The following is a 22,521-nucleotide window of genomic DNA, read 5'->3' as shown; positions in this document are numbered from 1 at the left end:
TTATATATTTGGTGCTGTCTCCAAATAAATTCACACATCTAAGTACTACATTTCAATGTGACAATAGCTATCTTCTGATACAGACCCATGCCTCATATTTATAATCTGATTTTCCTGTCACTTTGATATTTAAATTTTAAGTTATAAATAAGCTGTGACCATTTCACTTCATAAAACAAGTCCAAAGGCAAATGTTTATACCCCAATTCATCTATCATACTAGGAACAAACCCTTATGGAATTTATATTTGCAAACGTTGATGAAAAAAGAGGTATTTCTGGAAGAATGTGATTAAATTAAAAAGGAAATGGAAAGATTCTGGAACATTTCACTTCTCTGTATATCTAAGAGATTCTGAAGTTAACAGATAACAGCAGACTGTTACTGTTTCAGGCCACACAGTCTGCATGCTAATTAGAAAGCCTTGATTATTTAAGGGCTCCAACTTCCTAATTATGCTTGGACTGATATAGCAAATCAGTTAAAAGTTATTCACTCAGGGAAAAACAACAACAACAACAACAACAACAAATAATTGAAACCGCAGGGTTTTTTTGAATTTAAAGAAAACCAATGATTCCTTCAAAGATATACATCTAAGATGCAGTACACTTGACACATTTTTAGTAACATTTATAAATATAATTCACTTGGAGGAAGAGTTAAAAACATACTGATATTAAAACTGCTGTGAAGAACAAAATTGGCAAAATGACACAGTAATGCTAATTTAACTGTTTCTAAGAAAGCAATATTTTATATAATTTGAAATCAGTCTATGAGACTGACAAAAATGTGAATTTATGTGACAGGTAGAGTCAAACCCAAACATTTCAGTTGGGAGTTCAGTGGAATTGCCATGAAGATTTTCCCTTAAAAAATGAAGTTCAAACTTAGAAAAAAAGTTTGCAGAGCCTATCATTTAAAGGAAAATATAATCAGTGCATGTGAAAATATAAACAGTGTCATGTGATACTTACACCCTAATATACTTATGTTTTATAACTATAATTACTTATAGTATATTGCATATTTTAGTATTTGAGGCATTGTCCATAAATTATTTTGGTTGATCGTCATAACAATTCTGTAACATCAGAATGGACAGGTTGTAATGTAAAGGAGAGAGAAAGTCTTTTTGTGGATTGAAATAGTTAAGTGGTAAGAAAGCCATAGTGACAAATAAATAAATAAATAAATAAATAAATAAAGCAAGCCATAGTGATAAATGTCATTCAACAAAATATTTTATTTATTTTCGTTTTCTACTTTCATTTTTTTAAGTTTATTTATTTATTTTGAGAGAGCGGGAGAGACCGTGCACATGAGGGGAAGAGGAGCAGAGAGAGGGAGAGAGAGAATCCCAAGAGGCTCTGCACAGCTAGTAGAGAGCCCAACGTGGGGTTCGATCTCATGAACTGTAAGATCATGACCTGAACTGAAATCAAGAGTCGATGCTTAACCAACTGAGCCACCCAGGTGCCCCTCAACAAAATAGTTCAAATCATTTCAAAATCTGAGACTTATGGGAAATTCCTTTGAGATACTTGAATTTACTTAAGGTTGTTAATGCAGAATAAAAAAATTAAGGACAGAAAATGATCTTTTCAATCACTTGAGTCTCTAGGCCACCACCATGAAATCCCTATGTCAGTTCGCATCTCTGTCTGGTACCACAATGCTCCCTATTAGGTCTCCTCATGTCCAGTTTTGTTTCACTCTGAGCCATATAAGCCAGAGTGACCTTTCTAAAAGGCAAATCTGATAAATATTGTCACTTCCCTGATGAAAACTCAACGGCTTTTCCTATTTCCCTTAGAATGAAAAATAAAAGACTTATATTACGATGCCCTCTTCAGCCCAGTGTGGTTCAGGATGAACAGCAAAATAAGGCATCTAGGCATATTGAATATTTTAAGCTGAAGGAGTCTGAGACTATGGCAGAGGCAGGAAGGTCACTTTGATCTTCCATAACCCTCAGCCCCTGGTGCAGGTGGTAAAACCCTCATATGAGAGTTGTTCTCCTTATATCTGGAGGAAAGGAAGGTACTTATCAAAGGAAAGGAACACAGAGAAGACACCTAACAAACAGGTCTTGTCATGTTTCTGCAGTCTATTATATACACCTCATACTCCTTAATCTACCATATTTCTACATGACTGCCCACCTGTCATCAAACCTAGCAAAAAATATTCACATCTGCTTCTTAGTCCCTATGTCCTTAGGAAGGCTTCTGTGTCACAAAGAACTTACATTACATCAATCTGTATGCTTTTTTTCCTGTCAATTTATCTCTATCATTTTAATTTCAGACCCAGCTAGGGACTGTCAGAGGGTTCAGGAAAACTTTTTCCTCCCATACAAACCTCATTTTTCAACTCAACACTACCCCTGCTTCTCTAACCTCCAAAAAAGAGCCTCAGTTATTTGAACATATTCTCTCACTTCTAGGGATTTTCTGCATGTATTTTCTCTAACTGGAACTCTTTCTCACATCGTTATCTACCTACTTCTTATTCATCATTCAGGTTTCATCTTAACCACATCCTCTGCAGAACCTTCCTCATTCCTTCTAGATTAGGTTAGATGCCCTTGTAATGTCTTTCTACGCTAGAACATATTATACTTTATTATAATATTTTGTATTAATTGACTGTTTCCCTTGGTGACCGTGCCTATGTAAAAAGGCACTGTATTTGTGTTGCATGCTATGGTCTCTCCAGGGCCCAGCACAGTGTCTGATGGAAGTAGAGGCTTAAGAAATGCTTATTAAATGAAAATAGTTAATCTTTTCAAAATATACAATATTTTACAGTCTGGCATGCACTATAGACTATAAAGCATAAATGTATCAATTTCATATAGTCATTAATTTAGTCAGAGATAAGGTTAGAGATGTATGTTGAAAATGCACCTGCTAGAAACAGTATGTTTAGAATATGCTTGATTAAAAAAAAAGGATGGTATAAAATTCATTTAAAATGATAACCACCTTGGGAACTGTTAGTTGTAAAAAAAAAAAAAAAAGATGAAAAACAATCATCTGAAATCAAAAGGATGACTAGGTTCTATCTTGAACTAAAGGAAAAAAAGAAAAAAAAAGCTGAACTAAACTAAACTGAAATAAAAAGAGAGAATAGCATGCTCTTTTGTTGAGGTTTTGAACAGCTATAGAAGGCAAAGTGGAAATGGAAGGGAAACAAGGTACAGGACCTGATTTGATTTTCTGCTCATTGAAACCTCTGGTCCTTTTCTCATGTTGCAAATACTTTATAACATAAGAAAAGGAGAGGATGAGGGGAATAAGATGGGAGAATCAGTAGCAAGCATTGCCCAAGTGCTTTTAAAAAATTCAAATTCTTCTAAAACAAGAAACTGTGGGGAAAACAAACAAAACAAAATGGTAGCATAATTCTTTCCCACAATCAAGGCTCAAATTAGGCACCTGGGGCATACTGTATAAGAAGGAAGACTCTTCATCCTTCCTCCACATAAACATATTTGTTTCAGTGGGTGGGTTCGGCATTACTCGATTAACTAGCAACTCCACTGGCACTGAGCCACCAAGGAGGCTTTTGAATGTGACACTTGGTTCCTTAACAGACTCTTTCAACAAAGGACAGAAAGTAAAAGAGAGGACAACTTTCATAAAATGAAGCAATATCACATAGCACTAATTACCTGTTCATAATACTGGATATTCTCCTCAGCCATATCTGTAAATGCTGACTTGATATCATTTTGCATATTATGTCTCCATCTTTCCCAGTCTGCTTTCAAGGCGTTATTAGCGCATTCAACTTTATCTTCAAGTTTTCCAATCTCTTCTGTAAGCTGAATTAGATCACAAAGAGAGATAAATTGATCTATGTATTCTTGTTACTAAATGAATTCATCAAGTCTAAGCTGAACATTACATCAAAACATCTTAAGAATAATTCTTTGGAAAGTCACCAGCACTTACCATGTGTAATAACCAGTTATAGTAAAAAGAAGACTGGGCTCAGCCAGAGATGCTAACTGGAGTTCTAAGATGAACCATCAATTAACATTTGACCTTGTCCTAAGTCTGTCAAACCTTGGGCTTAGGTTTCACTATTTATAAAACAGAGGAAATTGAACTACAAGTTATCTTAAAATTCTTCTGTACTAACTCTCACTACCACTATTGTTTATGGTGATAATATTTATGTTAAAAGGCATGGTTTCATTAACCAGCTTCCTATTCCTGGGCTTCATTTTTCAGTTGTTTTTTACTAGAAAGATCAATTAACTCACCTGTTACAACGTCCATTCAGATTATGCACTCTAACCTGGGGGCCGAGGGGATCAACTTGACAAATTTCACCACACTAGTGCTAGGAGCAGGTTTATGTCTGAAGACACCTAACACCTAGTCCGTGCATCATTACACAGGCTTAGCATGATATTTACACCCCCTTACCACTTCACCTGCCAACCTTAGAGCATGTAATCCAGCAGTTTATTGGCTTGTATTTTGTGTATTTACATATTAATACATATATTTATACATATATATTTATTCATATATTCAGCATATATTTAAGTGCCTTCTCTGCACCAGGCATTCTTCTAGGAGAATTCAGTAGTGAAGACAATAGACAAAATCTCTGCTTTTACTCAAATGGAGAGAGACAAACCAAAAGCAAGATAAATAAAATAGGGACTATCAACTGAAAATTAATGCTAAAAAGAAAAATGAAGCAGAAATGTAGATAGGGAACATATGATGATGCAATTTCACATGAGATGACAGAGGAAAGCCTAAATAAGAAAGTGTCTTTTGAATAAATATCTTCAGTCCACAAGAGAGTAAACCATGGGGGTTCTCAGTAGAAAAGTTGTTCCTGGCAGAAGAAACAAGGGTAACAGACTGGAGGCGGAAGCATGCCTCGATGGTCCAAGAAGAACATGGAGACTAGCACGGCTGTAGCATATAGTGGAGTGAACAAAAAAGGGAAGGTTCTAGGAGATGAAGTCACATAAGGAATGGGTGACCAGATCTTACTGAGGCATGTAGTCTGTGGTGAGGTTCTTGGATTTTTACTGAGATCCAAAGCCAGGAAATTACATGCAGAAATCATACCATCTCTCTCATATCTTAAAAGGGGCATCATCATTATCATTGTGGTGTGATTGAAAGTATTTGAAAGAGACCATTATTTAAGAAGATCCACATTTCAGAGATGTTGAAATGCAAGAATGTCTTAGAATAAAAATGGGTTATTTTGCTTCTAATGCTTATGTGAATTATTACTCTAACATCATCATTATCATCATCATCATCACCATCATCATCATCATCATTATTGCTATGGAATTTCACCTTTCTGCCCTTATTTCGTCGCAGTCGTATTTGTTTTTATTTCCTAAGAATAGACACTTGGTATTACATAAATCTCTGATTATGAGATATCTATTTCATTAGTAAGGTTGACTTTCATGTTTTTTTTTTTGGGGGGGGGGAGGCAGATATTTTACTTTCTTGTTTTGTTTGTAAACTATCTCAGGGAAGCCATTTATTATTTTATGAGTATGTGTACTCTTTGGAGTGATTATTTTGTTACATCTTAGAAAATTTGTCTAATGAGTTGTTAATGGGATGTCTGATGGTGGATGCCAGGGGATAAACTAAGAGTTAAACTGCTAAAAATGCCAAACCCAAACAGGTTCTGGGTCTGCTGGAAAAATCATAGGGGCTGGTTAGAAAAATTCACTCCTCTGGGTTGTTGGATGGAATCATGCAATTTTCAAAGTCAGATGGAAATTATTAGCATAATGTCTCTTTTATGTAGGATCAGGAGGTACCTACACCAACTGTGAGTGCACTATTATTCTCCTCTGCTTAGCATTTTCAGTCTAAAATTGTTATGCACTGGAGTGGGATTACTGGCAGACTGCTCTACTAAAATTGGCTTTCGGAAACACAGTATCTGAATCATATATTGTATCTTTCTCCCCTTCATAACAGTTTAACATGATGTCCCTGCCATAAGGGGTTTACAACATAGTTTTCCCTTTGTCAATCTGTAACTCCCCCTCATAAAAGCCCATGAAGTGGTGGCCTGCCTGGTTGGTGCTTCTGCTGTGACAGAGCTACTAGAGAAGTCCTGTCCTGTTCTCTCACCTCACTCTCACCTACAGGAACGTTTGTAGGCTTATCAGCACAGAACTAGGATTAAGAAGACTTATGAAAGGTTAAACCAACTTCAGTTTAAGTTCCACTTCCATCTTTAAAAGTTATGTGACCTTGGGTAGGACTAGCTGTTGAAGCCCTAGTTTCTTCAACTATAAAATAGATATGAAAAAATACCTATCACATAGGGGTTTTAGATGCATGAAATAATGAACACTAGTTGACTTAAACAGTGCCTGACAGTTTGCCTACTAAATGTTATGTATTACCATCACCACCATTACCACTGCCTCGATGACCACCACCATCAGCACCATCATCATTAACTGGTGAAACTCAAGTTGATTCCCTCTTCTATTCCAGTATTTTGATTTCTGGAAGTACTGTATTCCTCTGCCAGGGTCTAGGTCTTAGGTTAACTTCTAGTGCTAGTTCTCAATCTCTTCTCACCAGTAAGGAAGATGATGCATATGCTTTAAATATATATGATCAATTCTGATCTTTTTTTGTAGCCAAATATGAGTAATTTTTCTTTCTTTGATGATTTCATCATTATTTTAGTTGGAAAAGGAGAAAAAAGACATTAGGTATTTCCCCTCACTGAATCATCTTCCCATAATTTCAATTCTAGGAAACTCTAATTGATAATAAGCACAAAATATCTACTTCAAATGGAGAAGGAGCTGGACTATATCTTTCCTAATAATTTACAAAAGCCTAATATACACTTTTTCTTAGTTGACTTCAATTTAGCAGGGACTTAAATACCATTCTTGGTATAAGGAACTATGGATTCAGAGGGTGCCATCCAGGCTTTGAACATATACAGTCAATGAAAGTTAACTGAGGTGGGAGGGTAAGGTGTTAGAACCTGGCAGGCCAAAGAAGCCCCTCTAGCCACACAGCAGGTTTCAATAACTCGAAAAGTAGGAAATTTAATTCATTTTCTCTACTATAAAATAGCACAGAAAAGATGGAATTAAAAAGGATTAAAGCTTAAATAATTGTTTTCACAAATCCTGGAAGCGATTTGGTCCTCTTTTAGTGGAAAAATTTAAGAAGCAAGCAATCCTTTTTGCCAGGAAAATGTTGTAATACCAGAATAAGTAATACAAGATTGTAAGATAGTGGGGAAAAAAAGGGAAGATTTATATTTAACAGAAAGGCTAATGGGTAATTTCTAGCTTCAGTTATATTCAGCCAGAAATTAGCCACGCAATTAAATGAAAACCATTAATACTAAGAGCTCAGGCAAACAAAACAAAATCTTTCTCCAAAAGTAACTTCCTACTATAGTACCAGTAATGGCAACAATAATAATAACCATTTATTGCATTTCTGCCATGGGCCATTGCATTAAGCTATATACTTTACATATATTATTTCATTTAATCTGCATAATAATGTTGCAAATTTGGTATTATTATCTTCCTTTTACAAGTTAGAAAAGTGGGAAAAAATGAAAGAGATCTCATAGCTTTTTGTGGCATAATAAAGATTCAAATGAAAGTTCGCCTAAGTCAAAGCCCATGTTTTTTCCACACTGACTAAATAGCACCAAGCTAGTATGCCTGTGGCTTTCAAGGCTGAAATGATTCACCTTTAACTAAAGGAGTCTATAATCTATTAGAATACACAGATGCAGGTGGTACTTGGGTGGCTCAACAGGTTGAGTGTCCAACTCTTGATTTCAGCTCAGGTCATGATCTCACGGTTTGTGAGTTCGAGCCCCACATTGGGCTCCTCCCACTGATGGTGCAGGGCCTGCCTGGGATTTGCTTTCCCTCTCCCTCCCTCTCTGTCCCTCTCCTGCTTGTGTCCTCCTTCTCTCTCTCTCTCTCCCTCTCTCTCTCTCCCTCGCTTTCTCTAAATAAATAAATAAACTTAAAAAAAAAAAGAACACACATATGCAAAAATGAAATAAAAACTAAAGCTATAATACAAAGCAGAATGTAATATATACCACATTGAGGAAAAAATTACAGTAGTATAGAAAGATACAGAATGTAGGATTAATTTTGATTGGGATAGGGGATGTTTTGACTGCCAATTCAGTAGGCAGGGACTGGGGAAGAAATGCCTGGATGAATGTAAGGCATAAACAAAACCACAGAGATGGCATGCTACAGACTGTGACGACAGAATGGATAAGAGGTAGGTTTGGAGTCTGGAGGTGGGCAAGTGGAAACAAGAAATGCTGCCAGGTAGGCTGATTGAAGATTCACTGCTTACAGGGTTTGAATGACACTGAGCATGAAATGGATTCTGCAGGAAATGGTAAATCACTAAAAGTTTTTGACCAGAACAGAGCTGTATTTCCTAAGTCAGATATAGAGGGATGGTTAAAAGAGAAAGGAAGGAGGAGAGGAAAAAGGAAACCAGTTAACCTGCACTAGCATAATGAAGAAACAATGAAAAATGATAAGGAGGATCTAGTTCATCCCCACTCATTTGCTCATCCAGCAGCATTCACTCAGCATCCATCTAGTTTGTGTTAGGAACTAAGATAATGGGTAGTGTAGGATGACCATGAACTCACCTCCTCCCATGGACATGCTGAATCTTTATCTATATACAGAGAAATTCCTCCTGAGGAACTCAGGGCTGACTGAACAGCCAGACAAAAATACCACCAAAAGGGGCGCCTGGGTGGCGCAGTCGGTTAAGCGTCCGACTTCAGCCAGGTCACGATCTCGCGGTCCGTGGGTTCGAGCCCCGCGTCGGGCTCTGGGCTGATGGCTCGGAGCCTGGAGCCTGTTTCCGATTCTGTGTCTCCCTCTCTCTGTGCCCCTCCCCCGTTCATGCTCTGTCTCTCTCTGTCCCAAAAATAAATAAAAAAAAAAACGTTGAAAAAAAAAAAAATACCACCAAAAAAGAAAATTACAAGCCAATATCCCTGATGAATATAGATGTAAAAATCCTTAACAAAATATTAGTAAAACAAATTCAAAAACACATTAAAAGGATCATATTCCAGGATCATGTGGGATTTACTCCAGATGCAAGAATGGTTGCATCAATCAATGTGATACACTACATTAAAAAGACAAAGGATAAAAATCATGTGATGATCTCAATAAATGCAGGAAAAGCATCTGACAAAATTCAACATCTATTTATGACAAAAACTCTCAACAAAGTAGATATGGAAGGAATGGACCTCAATATAATAATGGCCATATATGACAAACCCACAGCTAACATCACACTCAATGGTGAAAAGCTGAAAGCTTTTCCTTTAATATCAGAACAGGACAAAGTGGCCCACAATATGATTTTTACTCAAAACAGTATTGGAAGTTCTACCCACAGAAATTAGGCAAGAAAAAGTAATAAAAAGTATTCAAATCGGACAGAAGTAAAACTGTCACTATTTGCAGATGACATGATACTAAATATAGAAAACTCTAAAGACGCTACCAAAAAAACCATTAGAACTAATAAATAAATTCTTTAAGTAAAGTCTCAGAATATAGTTTATATACAGAAATCAATTGTGTTTCTATATGCTGATAACAAACTATCAGAAAGGAATTAAGAAAATAACACCATTTATAATTTCATCAGAAAAAAGAAAGTATCCAGGAATAAATTTAACTGAGGAGGTGAAAGACCTGTACACTAAAAACTCTATGACATTGATAAAAGAAATGAAAGGCAACACAAATACATGTAAAGTTATTCTATGCTCACGGATTGGAAGAGCTAATATTAAAATGTCCATACTACCCAAGGCAATCTACAGAGTCAATGAAATCTCCATCAAAATACCAATGGCATTTTTCAAAGAACTAAAACAAATAATCCTAAAATTTGTATGGAACCACAAAATTCTCCAAATAGAACACTCTGGAGGGAAAACAAACAACCAAAAAGAAAATATAAAAACAAAAACAAAGCTGGAGGCACCATGCTCCCTGATTTCAAACTATACTACAAAGCTGTAGCAATCAAAACAGTTTGGTACTGGCCCAAAAAGAGACATAGAACAGTGGAATAGAATAGACAACCCAGAAATAAACCTACATATTATATGGCCAATTAATATATAACAAAGGAGGCAAGAACATACAATGAGGAAAAGACAGGCTTTTCAAAACATGGTATGAAGAAAACTGAACAGTCACATGCAAATGAATGGCACTGGACCAGTATCTTACAACATATACAAAAATAAACTGAAAACAGATTAAAGACCTGAATGTAAACCTGAAACTAGAAAATTCCTAGAAGAAAATCATAGGAAGTAATCTTTTTAACATTGATCTTAGCAATATTTTTTTGGCCTCAGGTAAGAGTCAACAAAAGCTAAAATAAAACAAATGGGACCTCATCAAATTAAAAAAATGTTTGCACAGTGAAGGAAATCATCAACAGAACAAAAATGAAACCTACTGAATGGGAGAATGTATTTGCAAATCATACATCTCATAAGGGTGTAATATCCAAAATATATAATGAACTTATACAACTTAATATAAAAAAAAAAAAACCTGATTGAAAAATGGGCAGAAGACTTGAATATATATATTCCTAAAGAACACATATAGATGGCAATAGGCATATGAAAAGATACTCAACATCACTAGTCACCATGGAAATGAAAATCAAAACAACTATGAGATATGACCTCAAACCTGTCAGAAAAGTTATTATCAAAAAGATAAAGGGGGGCCAAGATGGAGGAACAGCATGGAAGTTTTTTTTGTATCTCTAGTCCCTGCAATACAGCCAGATCAACACTAAACCATTCTGCACACCTAGATAACTGATTTGAGGATTAACACAACAATCTGCACAACCTGAACCAGAGACCTCAGCAGGCACGAGGCACGAAGAGGTGAACAGGGGGAGAAAGCCGCAGAGAGAGGGGAACTCTTTGGCTTGCAGATAGAGGATGGAGACAGGGGGAGAGTACAGAAAGCATCCTCCCCGCCTAAAAGCAGCTGGGGAGAAAATAAAGAGTACACAAGAGACTGAACAAGAAAGGGAGAAAGGAGAAAGGAGAGGGTTTAAATTCCATTAAGACTCTGTAAATGGGGAGTGCAGAGCCTGAAACTCCGCAGCTCGATACCTGGCAGTGCTCTGGTGGGAAGGGCAAATCCCCACAGAGAGCGAGGTCCTCGGGGTCCTCAGGCCACACAGAGAGAGGAAGTTCCCCTGCTGGGAGGGCATTTGGTAGAGGCTGGTCCCAGCGAACCCCAGAGAACAACCACATCCTTTGGTGCTGGAACACGAACGTTAAAGGGAAAGCCCGGTGCCAGATATGTGTTGTAATTATCCACGAACCCTGAAATGCTACTGCTACAAGATCACGGGAACTTTTTCTGGGGTGGGCTGGCACCCAGCCACAGTCTCTGGGCATTGGCAGCAGAACAGTCCCACGAACGATCCTGGGGGTGAGCTGGCACCTGGCCATTACTCACTGAGACCCTCCCCCAGAAGGTCTGAGTAGGTCAAAGCCGCAGTCCCTCAGAAGTGAGGGGCTGGGAAACACAGCCGCATCTGAGATAAAACTCAGGAGGGAGTTACCACCTGGCAACCTAACGGCTTGGTCACAGACAGTGTAAAAGCGGGGAGTGGACGGAAGCCAGAGACACAGGAGGGGTGTGCGACTGCTGGTCAGTGAGAGCACAGCGTTCTGATACTAGAGACTGGGTAACTGAGTGATGCCATTTTCATCCCTCCCACGCATATGCATACACACCTACAGGCGCCATAACAATCTACCCCAGTAATGGAGAATGGAGCCATTACACTAAGCCCTGCCCAACTGGGCCAAACTCACTCTTCAGGAACACAAGTCTCTCTGCCTGCTTAGTTTACTGACTATAATGTGCTTCATAGTTCAACGTCTAGGGGAAACTGATGCAATTTCAATCGTACTTCAGTCTGTTTGCTGGTCCATCTATTCAATTTTTTTCTTTTCTTATTCTTAGGTACAGAAAGAAAAAATTTATTTTTTATTTTCCATTTCTATTAAAAATATTTTTTCTACTATATTTTTTATTTTTGTAAATTTTTCAAATTCTATTTTTTTACTTCCATCATTTCATTTTATTCTATTTCATTGTATTCACTTTTTCAAATTTTCAAACTTTTCTTTTTTTTTTTTCTTATCTTTCCCTTTTTCCTCTAATCTATCAAGCTCCTTTCAACAACCAGACCATAACATATCTAAGATCTACCATCCTTTTTGGCATTTTTTTGTGTTGTTTTTAATTTTTTAATTTTAGATTTTTTTCTACCTTATTTATTCCTTTTCTTCCTTCAAAATGATGAAATAGGGGAATGCAGCCCAAAAGAAAGAACAGGAAAAAACGACATCCAGGGACTTAATCAACACGGATACAAGCAAGATGTCTGAACCAGAATTTAGAATGATGATAATAAGAATACTAGCTGGGGTTGAAAACAGATTAGAATCCTTTTCTGCGGAGATAAAAGCTAGTCAGGATAATATAAAAAAAATGTTATAACTGAGCTGCAATCTCAAATGGATGCCACAGCGGCAAGGATGGATGAGGCAGAGCAACAAATCAGCAATATAGAGAACAAACTTATGGAGAACAATGAAGCAGAAAAAAAGAGGTAGACTAAAGCAAAGGAGCACGATTTAAGAATTAGAGAAATCAGTGACTCATTAAAAAGGAACAATATCAGAATCATAGGGGTTCCAGAAGATGAAGAGAGAGAAAAAGGGGTAGAAGAGTTATGTGAGCAAATCATAGTGGAAAACCATGCAGTTGGTGGGAATGTAAATAATTGTAGCCACTATGGAAAAGAGCATGGAAATTCCTCAAAATATTAAGAATAGAACTACTGTGCAATCCAGCAACTCCACCTCTGAGTATTTATCTGAAGAAAATGACAGCACCAATTCAAAGACATATATTCACCCCTACATTCATTGCAACATATTTACAATAGCCAAGTGTCCACAGATAAATGAATGGATAAAAAACCCACGATCTATATCTATCTCTATCTCTATCGATATTGATATTGATATCTATATGTATCTATATCTATATATTTATATATAGATATACACACACATATATATGTATATACATACATACACACACACACACAATGGAATATTAGCCACAAAAAAGAATGAAATCATAACATTTGTGACAACAGAGATGGACAACATAATATCAAGAAGGTATTATGCTAAGTGAAAGAAGTTAGTTAAGGAATGACAAATGCTGTATGATTTCACTTATATGTGGAATCTAAAAAACAAAACAAAACAGAAACAGATTCATAAATATAGGAAACAAACTGTTGGTTACCATGGGGGGAGGGGTTGAGGGATTGAGGGTTGGGTGAAATAGGTGAAGATGATTAGGAGACACAAACTTGTAGGTATAAAATAAATCATTGGGATGTAACATACAGCATAGGGAATACTGTCAATAATATTGTAACAACTTTGTGTGATGACAAATGGCAACTAGATTTACCATGGGGAATACTTTGTAGTGTATAAAAATATTGAATCACTATGATGTACACCTGAAATTAGTAGGATATATGTCAACTGCACCTCATTAAAAAATAAATAAAATAAAAAAAGAAAGAAAAAGAACTAAGTTGAAGAGTGAATAAACAGACTTTGTCCTCAAGGACTCATACCCAAGAGGAGAGATTAAAAAATCAATCATATGAAGTAAACGTGAAAGGCATTTCATGTAAAGCAAATAGTAGTATGCAGTCTTAGAAGCATGTCTATTTGGGTGTTTCTAAAAAAATTACAGGTGGTTCGTTAAAGTTGGTACCTGGAGTGTGAGTAGGGGAATTGCAAAAGATGAGGAAAGAGAGGCAGGCAGTTGCCAGGTCCTAAAAGGATATCCTTTAAAAAAGACAAGTGAAATAACTGAGAGGGGCTAAGGAAAGGAAAGGAAAGGACCTGGGGACAGCAGTAACAAATCAGATTCCTGATGCAGGGGTCCTTTAGGAGAAAAGGTAAATGCTGGGAGACAGAATCAGCAGGGTTTGTCAACTGATAATATGTGGGCACTGGGAGAAGTCTGTTTTGCTGGTAAGATTAACTGGAGGAATAGGTCGAGTATCACACTTAAGCTCTGAAACTTCCAAAGTGACTTGGGTAGTTTGGGCAAGCAGGGAGGGGATAGGGACTTATCAGTTACATACAAACACATCTAAGTACTTTCAATAATGAAAAATTAGAACTATATGTTTGTTGAGGACAAATAAAACGGTAAGAAAAATACCCAGAGAAGTGCTCTGCATCTAAGTGCAGCTGATGTACATTCTCTATCTTTTGGGCAAGACTTCTCTTTATTACCAAGGTTTTTAGCTTGATATTTTAATGATGCTTAAATTGCCTTAGAATTCTAGAATAAAAAATAGTGATGTGGTTCATTTTTGAAAACTGTTAAAAACACTTGTTCCTGCGAAATAAATACCTAATCCTACTCATTAAAACACATAAATATATAACCCTGGTTCTATTTTTTGTCCATATCCTCTTTTGATATAATCAATTGTTTTATTGCACTATGCTTTCAAGATTTTCAGGAAACTATAAAACATTTTACTGGTTTAAAGTAAGTAATTCAAATGTCATTCAGTATTTTAACTGAATTAAGTAGAAATTTTAGGTTTAGGGTACCTATAGAAGAATCAAGTCTTGGGGCACCTCGGTGGCTTGGTTGGTTAAGCATCTGACTCTTGTTCTCAGTTCAGGTCATGATCTCATGGTTTGTGAGTTTAAGCCCCACATCGGGCTCTGCACTGACACTATGGAGCCTGCTTGGGATTCTCTCTCTCTTCTTTCTGCCCCTTCTCTGAGTGCTTGCTCTCTCTCAAAATAAACAAGCAGACTTAAAAAAAAAGAAGAATCAAGTCTTCTTCAGGAAATATCACATGTATAGTGATAGAGCTATGAGAAATTTGATACAAAAACAACAGAAAAGTTTTCTGTTAGAAAAGGAAGGCCATTCAGAAGTGGTTCAACATCAAGAAACACCTTCTAAGAGTTACATACTGAAAAGATGACAGTCTTTATTTACTAAGTTCATAATTGTTTATTTCTTGCCTACTACGGGCAAGGCACATGGTAAATGTTTGAAGAGTAGAAACCATGTAATGAGCACACGATTTCTTTGAGGCACCTGCAGCTAAATAAATCTTACAAAAAGAAGGATTCCTATATTTGGGGTTTTCATTTGTTCTAGAAAGAAGCTTAAATTAAATCCTAAATTGTTTTTTAGTTAAAAACTATTTTTCCTGAAAGATGAACATGACCAAACATTGGCAACTTTGTGACATGTTTCACTAAGAATTCTTACAAAGTGAATGAAAAATGTGCTGATCGCTGAGAAGGGACAAAGTCACAGAGGAAAAAATTAAAGAAAATAACAAGAAGAAAAAAAAATAATCACACTAAAAATAGTCTACCACTAACATCAACATATTAGTGTTAAAGTAATATTTAATTACTCTTTCAATATTTAATTCCCTTTCATGAAAAGTACAGTCTAAGAGAAGGATGTCAGGTGGAAGAATAAAAGACGCATAAAGTTCATGTCATATCCCATCAACTTGGAGGTATTCTAGATTCAGCTGAAGGGAACTTCCCTTTGTTAGGTTGGCCTTGTTTTGTTTCTTTGGTTCAGTTCAAGGTTATCTAGAGAATAGCCTAATGATCAAAAGGGCCGTGAACGGATGCACTGGGTTCCATCAACACCAGCTACAGCTTGAACCCTGGTCATCATGCTGTGAATGTTTGTCACAAGGCATGTGGGAAAGCCGGTAAAATAATCTGGATGAATCTATGCAGATCATTCATTATGCTAGAAAATAAAACCTACATTCTATTGGCATAGGTCTATGGACCATTGTTACAACTGTAGACTATTACACTATCTTTAAGGTAGTCAATTTTTGACACCCATGTCTGCTAATGCAACCACAGGTGCACTCAATTCCTCAAACTCACTTAACCACATTGGAGGTTTCCCTCCTTATTCCCTCAAACCTGACTTTGGGTGAAACCAATGTAGAAACCCTTTAGTATTTTAATTATGTTTATATTACTAAATATTTTTATTTATAGATTTTATGGAGTGTAATTTTCTATTACTTTTACAAATTTAAATTTGTAAGAAAATACACATTACAACCATCAGAAATAGATCTACCATTAGAGAAGTTATATACATCCATGAAATATGATTTATTAGCTATTTGTAACCAAATTATTGACTGAAATATAAAAAGAAAAAAATTAATTCTTTAAAATAGTATTTTGGTAACTTTATAAAAAAATGTAACAGTACATTTTAGAATCCTATAATTTTTTTTTTGTGACAAAATGTGATCCTGGAAATTATAATGTAAATATTTATTTATAAAGAAAATATTACAGATGAGGAATGTATTCTCACAAAGTTAGGGTTGCAAATAAGATATTAAAAATATAAAAATGGGGCACTTGGGTGGCTCATTTGGTTAGGTGTCTGACTTAGGCTCAGGTTGTGATCTTGCAGTTCGGGAGTTCGTGCCCCAAATCGGGCTCTGCACGGACAGCACAGAGCCTGCTAGAGATCTGCTCTTCCCCTCTCTCTCTGCCCCTCTCTCCCTTGTGCTTTCTCTCTCCAAAAATAAATTAATTTCTAAAAAGCTATATAGCTTTAAAAAATATATTGTTAAAAAGAACATACTCCACAAATATAAATCTTTAAAAATATGGAAATAAATTCTGTAAAATGGGATTACCTGTATACTCATCAAATACATAAGAGGTAAATAAAATGTATCCAGACTACATATGTGATCTAACACTAAACATTTGAAAATAAGTGGACTTTTCTTTTTAGAAATTAAAGCATATTTAAAGATGACTGAGTAGGCTTTTTGCTCTTAAGACTTAAGTTTGATCTTTTGATGCTGTTGCTCTCAATGCATTTCCATTACTGAGGCAAGAACTTTTAAGTTTACTAACAGAAATAACCATTATTCCACTGAATTTGCTTAGCTAGCCTATGTCCTCCCACAAATGGACTTTGAGAGCTTCTTCGGACTTTCTGGCAGGAAAGTACAGCTATTTAGGAATTACTTTAGAATAGCTCTGGATTTGGCAAGGGCTGTGAAAAAGAGCAATTAGCTTTTAGAGGGATGGACACAAAAAATGGAGACCATCTCCCCAGCCAGCAGAGTGAAATCACCCATTGTTATTAAGGGGATGACAAACAGTCCTAACTCCTTTACGTTCTTGAAAGCCTTTAGACTATCTTTCTTCTTTCTTGAACACTATCAAGGATAGCCTGGTAGTAAGAATAAGAGGGGAATTCAAAGGGGTGTCTTCAAGTCATAGTGAAGAGTGGAGTTAGGAAAGGGAGTCATGTACCTGCAAGTACCTAGCACATAGCAGATTCTTAATATCTGCCATTTAATTTAACACTTCTGAGTCCCTACCACAATCAGGTCCTGTGCTATATGTGACATACAGCACCTCATTTAACTTTCTCTATAACTCTTGGAGGTAGCTTTCTTTTGCCCAAATCTAGCTGGCCTAAGTTTTTGGTAATGCTAACAAAAATAGAATTTGTAGATGATGTGGATCCCTGGAACACTATATTCTCAATAGCCTTAGGCCAATTCTCAAAAATTTTTTTTTCTCCTGAAATGTGTGGCAAACTCAGTCTAAGTTTTTCTTTATATATATATATATATATATATATATATATATATATATATATATATATATATATATATATTTCTGTCCCATAAATTTTACTTACTTGTGCTCCTTAAACCTCTATTCTCTTCCAAAATGCAGTTTCTTATTACCCTCAATGAGATAGAACAAATAAATTGAATATTAAACATTAATTTAAAAAATCTTTACATGCTTACTATGTGCCAGCCATTGGCTCAGGCACATGACCAATGGCACAGGCATGAACAAAAGAGGGAAGGTCCCTGTCATTGGGAGTGTATGATATAGTAGGGGTTTAAGACACACATTGTACTAGGCATCCGCTCTTATTTTACCAATTGTTTTCCAGTCTATCAATAAGTTTTTTCTTTTTTTTTTTTATAAAATAAAGTACTTCCCAAACTAAAGTTTAAGCAATCTAGAATATCTACATTCAAAAATTCCTCTAAAAAATGAAATGTCTTTACATCCAGTAACTATCCTTACTGCACTAAATATCCACTTGATGGAATTAAGCTAAGCATTGATATAGAGAAGTAAACAATCAAATTGTAATCAACTCAGAGAGGGTAATCACCTCATTTCCAGAACATTTCTGTATGTCCAGTGCTCTGCTGCATGTGGGGAGCAAGACATGTACCTGTTACAAGGGAGAGTGACCTGCCTTAGTGATAAGTTCCTTGCTTCCTAACAACAAGATGTTTTTGCATCTAGATCAACCCGGAGTCCACAAGTACCGTCTACTTAGGCAGCTTCACTCTGAACAAGTAACATTTCATCTTTCTTGGTTGCCTGAGGGTATTAATACATTGGTTTGGGCTCTTCCTCTTTTCTTGTCCTGAATTCTAAAAACTTCATAATCACACACATGTATAATAGACTCCTTAATAATAAGTCTACAGTTTGCTAATCCATAATATGAGGAGGAAGAGAGTACCTACTTAATAGGATTCTTTTGAATACTGTGTTAGCAAAGAACCTGGGACTTAAGCATTTAGCACACGTTAGGGTTAGAGGTGCACTCTGAAAGGATTAGTCTAAGTGTCTCAGAAATATCCTGAATGAATCTGTCAGGCTCACTCATGTGCACTATATTAGAGACTCCTTACCGAGGACCTGCATAACAAAAGGAACAGCAATCATAAGAGAAACAGAGACACTTTGTTAATGGCTCAGAAAGCTCCTTCCAAAGCCTAATGTATCTGAGAGTGCTGATGGCCAGACTGGACGATGTAGCGAGGCCAAAACGTCTAAGTAAGGCCATTCTAACAGGTCTTTCTCCAAATCAGATACGTGGGGCCAAAAAAAGTCCAAAAGTTACCTCCATTTTAAGGAACTAGGTTGCCATGTCACATTAATGGGTTAATGTTAGTATCTTGTTAATTATGAAACAATAAAATCCTAAAACAGAAGATGCCAACGGACCTTTTGCTCCCCTGACTCTGAAGGCACTTTAGAGTATACTTCCTATTAACTAAAAATACCTTTTCAAGCAACTGAAGAAGATCCACCATATTTCCAAACATTTTCTCCCCCCCCACCCCCAACATTTTCTTAGGCCTTTAGTTTTTCTTATTTATCAGATATTGGTTATTAGTTTTTAGGAAATGTATTAGTTCAGTCAACAGCTAGTTGTTGAACACTTGCTATGTGCCAAGTATCATGTTAGGTCCAGTGCCCCTGTGTGAAATATTTACCTTCTTTTCTCACTCATTTTTTGACATACTGATTTCATAGAGACAGATCTTTACCTGACATCAGAAAATTCTCTCAATTCTGATACTATTTCATGATGAGACTAATATGAAATGCCTTAATCTATGTTTCTCAAATTGGGATTCCTATATCCGCATTAATACTCAGAGATGGTCCAGAGAATTGCTTCTCTGAATAGTCATGAATAAACATGGTGCAATCTTTTATCATATTTTATGTGGATAGTTATTTTATGGAGATCATATAAAATATTCTTAAATTAACACAAACATAATATGGAGTAATGATATGCAAATAAAACTTCAAAACAAAAGAGCTTAAAAAAATTTGAGCTTACATTGCCCATTAATGGGTCCCTCTCAGACAACTGGGGTATATGTTCCACCTTTTCTACATCAAAGAAAGTAACTCTTTTGGTAAAAATGTTTGAATTACACACTACATTAAAATGTGTGTTAGAAGCAAATCTGCTTGACTGCTGAACTATATATTTAATAAATAATTAATATACTTTGGCATGATAATTCTAGGGGAGTTAATTGCCATGATTACCAACAATTTGTCAAAGTATCATTTATTAAAATTACAGATTGAGAAAGCAGCTTCCTCACAGCCTATTTCTCCAGGAATAGCTGCCAGGATGATGGAAGAAAATACTAGTCAAAATTTTTTCAATCACTGTGATCTATCACTGCTAAGTAGCAGTCTAGGGGGGATTTCACTTACATCTCTAAGAATCACTCTCACTGACTATTCAGTCATCCATCTTTTATCACTCATGTCTTACATTATAATCTGGCAAGGAAACATCCTTTTCCTCACCCCATCACTGTCTCCACTTGCAAGTACAGTAGCAAGGACAAACAGCACAATTAAAATTTAGAGTCTCTCCAGTATTATGACTAGGCCCCTAATATCAAAACAGCTTATGAGGGTCTACTCCAAAAGCATTATTGGAAGAATTTTTTCTTCATTAAAAAATAATGGCAATCTCACAAAACTTAGTCCAATATGAAAAATTTTATGAGATTAGCAAGGCCTTGATACAAAAACTGATGTTCCTGGTATAAGCAATAGTAATAACAAATCTTTCTTTTTCTTCCCAGCTTTACTGAGATATAATTGACAAATAAAATTGTGTATGTTTGAACTGTACAAGATAATGATGAATATCATTCTTATTCAGAAATATTGATACAGAAGTCCTAAAACACTGAGCAAACCAAATCCAGCAATGGCCAAGCTGGATTTTCCCAGGGATCCAAGGATGGTTCTGATGAGAAAATCTCTTAGTATAAGTCACCATATTAAGTGCATAATGGAGAAAAATCACAGAACTGAATGAGTAGATAATAGACAACTATTTAATAAAATTTACCACCCACATATGAGTCAACCTCCCATCACAGAGGATAAGAACTGCCTTAGCCTGATTAAAAATATAGCAGGGGGAAAAGCTATAGCAAACATCATTACTAATGAAAAAAATCTTGAAAGCATTTATTGTAAAATCAGGAATAATACAAGAATGTCCCATCACTAATAACATTATAATGCATTTTTAGCCAGCTCAGTAAGAAATGAAAAAAAGAAATATAAAGTATAATGAGTGAATAAATATCAAATACCAAGTAAATAAACAAAACTATCAATATGCACCCATGATGGGATCTTCTACATAGGAAATCCCAAAGAGTCCACAAATCACTAAAATTAAAACAAATTTAGAAGATTATTGGATATAAGATAAATCTGTTTAAGTGAATTACATTTCTATACACTCATGCTGAAAAAAAGTTATAAAATAAATTTTTTGGATTTATAATTTATGATAAATACAAACAAAAAAATAAGGTTCTTAGGAATAAATTTATCAAAAAATGTAGAACTTTTTGGAAAAGACATTTTGAACTTTATTGAGAGATATCCAAGAAGACTTAAATAAATGGTGAGCATCTAAACAATCATTCTGTTTCATATGTTCTAGTTAGTTCTCTTTCCTTTCATTTCAATTTAATTATGTTTCTCAGATAATCCTTTTCAGAAGAGCATTTAGTACAAAGTAGGTTCTTTTGCTATTCTCTATTTCAGTCTACTGTTCATTTCCTTAACATTTATCAGAACTGACAATTATTTTTATTTGCCTATGTTGAAATGTAAGTTGTACCATAAGAGCCATGTGTCTATCTTTTGACCATTACATCCCCAGTACTTACACCATATGGGAATTTGATAGTTATTTGTAGAATAGATGAATTACTTTAGAAAAGTGAAATATTAGCAATGAATCTAGGCTTGTTTCCCTACTGCCTTTCCAACGATTATTTCTTTATATTTTTAAATACCACACAAAACTAAAATGTGCCCGTACCAAACCCTAAAGTCATATTATCACCAAAATTTCGAACAAAAAAAAAATACAATTTGAGAATAATAGCTATTCTTTCTTAAAGATATCTTCATTGTTTTCCTTTTAAAGTGGCTTCTCTATTATTTCCTTTTATGGAAAAAAAATCAACCATTCAATCTATTTATTCAAATGCTAAAAATTTCTCTTCATCATCAGAAAAGCTGGGAAATTATCATTTCCAAAAGTTCTTGAAAATAATATACCTAAATAAAAAGAGTTAGATTGCCACTCCATCAGAAGACAATAGAAAATTCAAAAATCTAATTCTATTCTGACAGCCATGTCTTCTTAACAAGTATTAATTAAATTGCAGGGGAGAGATAAGAGGGCTCTTAACAATAAAATTATATTATTTTCTGATTCGTGAGAGAGGTAAGATGTGTCTGGAGAAATTAGATGCTTGATTATATAATGCTGCTCAGGCATACATGTGATTACTAAGTAGTACCTTTTTTATATACTTTACAATACACACGTTTCTTAAAAAGTAGAAACCTTTCTCCCTAAAACCCATTGCCAATTTTGTCATCCAAGTGTAACA

The 22,521-nt window shown here is 35.5% G+C and overlaps 1 protein-coding gene across 7 annotated transcripts in view; it reads right to left on the bottom strand.

The window, feature by feature from the left end:
- The window catches only part of SNX7 (sorting nexin 7), a 178,180-nt gene that overhangs the window by 93,039 nt on the left and 62,620 nt on the right, over positions 1-22,521 (bottom strand). For all 7 annotated transcript variants that reach the window (XR_006206433.1, XR_006206431.1, XR_006206432.1 and 4 more), the window contains exon 8: positions 3,684-3,836. Coding sequence is in view for 4 of the 7 variants with exons in the window: in XM_042952996.1 (XP_042808930.1) it covers positions 3,684-3,836 (153 nt within the window). In the remaining 3 variants the exon portion in view is untranslated. The remainder of the gene's footprint in view (positions 1-3,683; positions 3,837-22,521) is intronic.

This window comes from Panthera leo, chromosome C1 (assembly GCF_018350215.1).
Source record: "Panthera leo isolate Ple1 chromosome C1, P.leo_Ple1_pat1.1, whole genome shotgun sequence".
NCBI classification, from domain to species: domain Eukaryota; kingdom Metazoa; phylum Chordata; class Mammalia; order Carnivora; family Felidae; genus Panthera; species Panthera leo.
The sequence above is the reverse complement of the archived record's forward strand: the minus strand, read 5'-3'. Positions and strand labels throughout refer to the sequence as shown.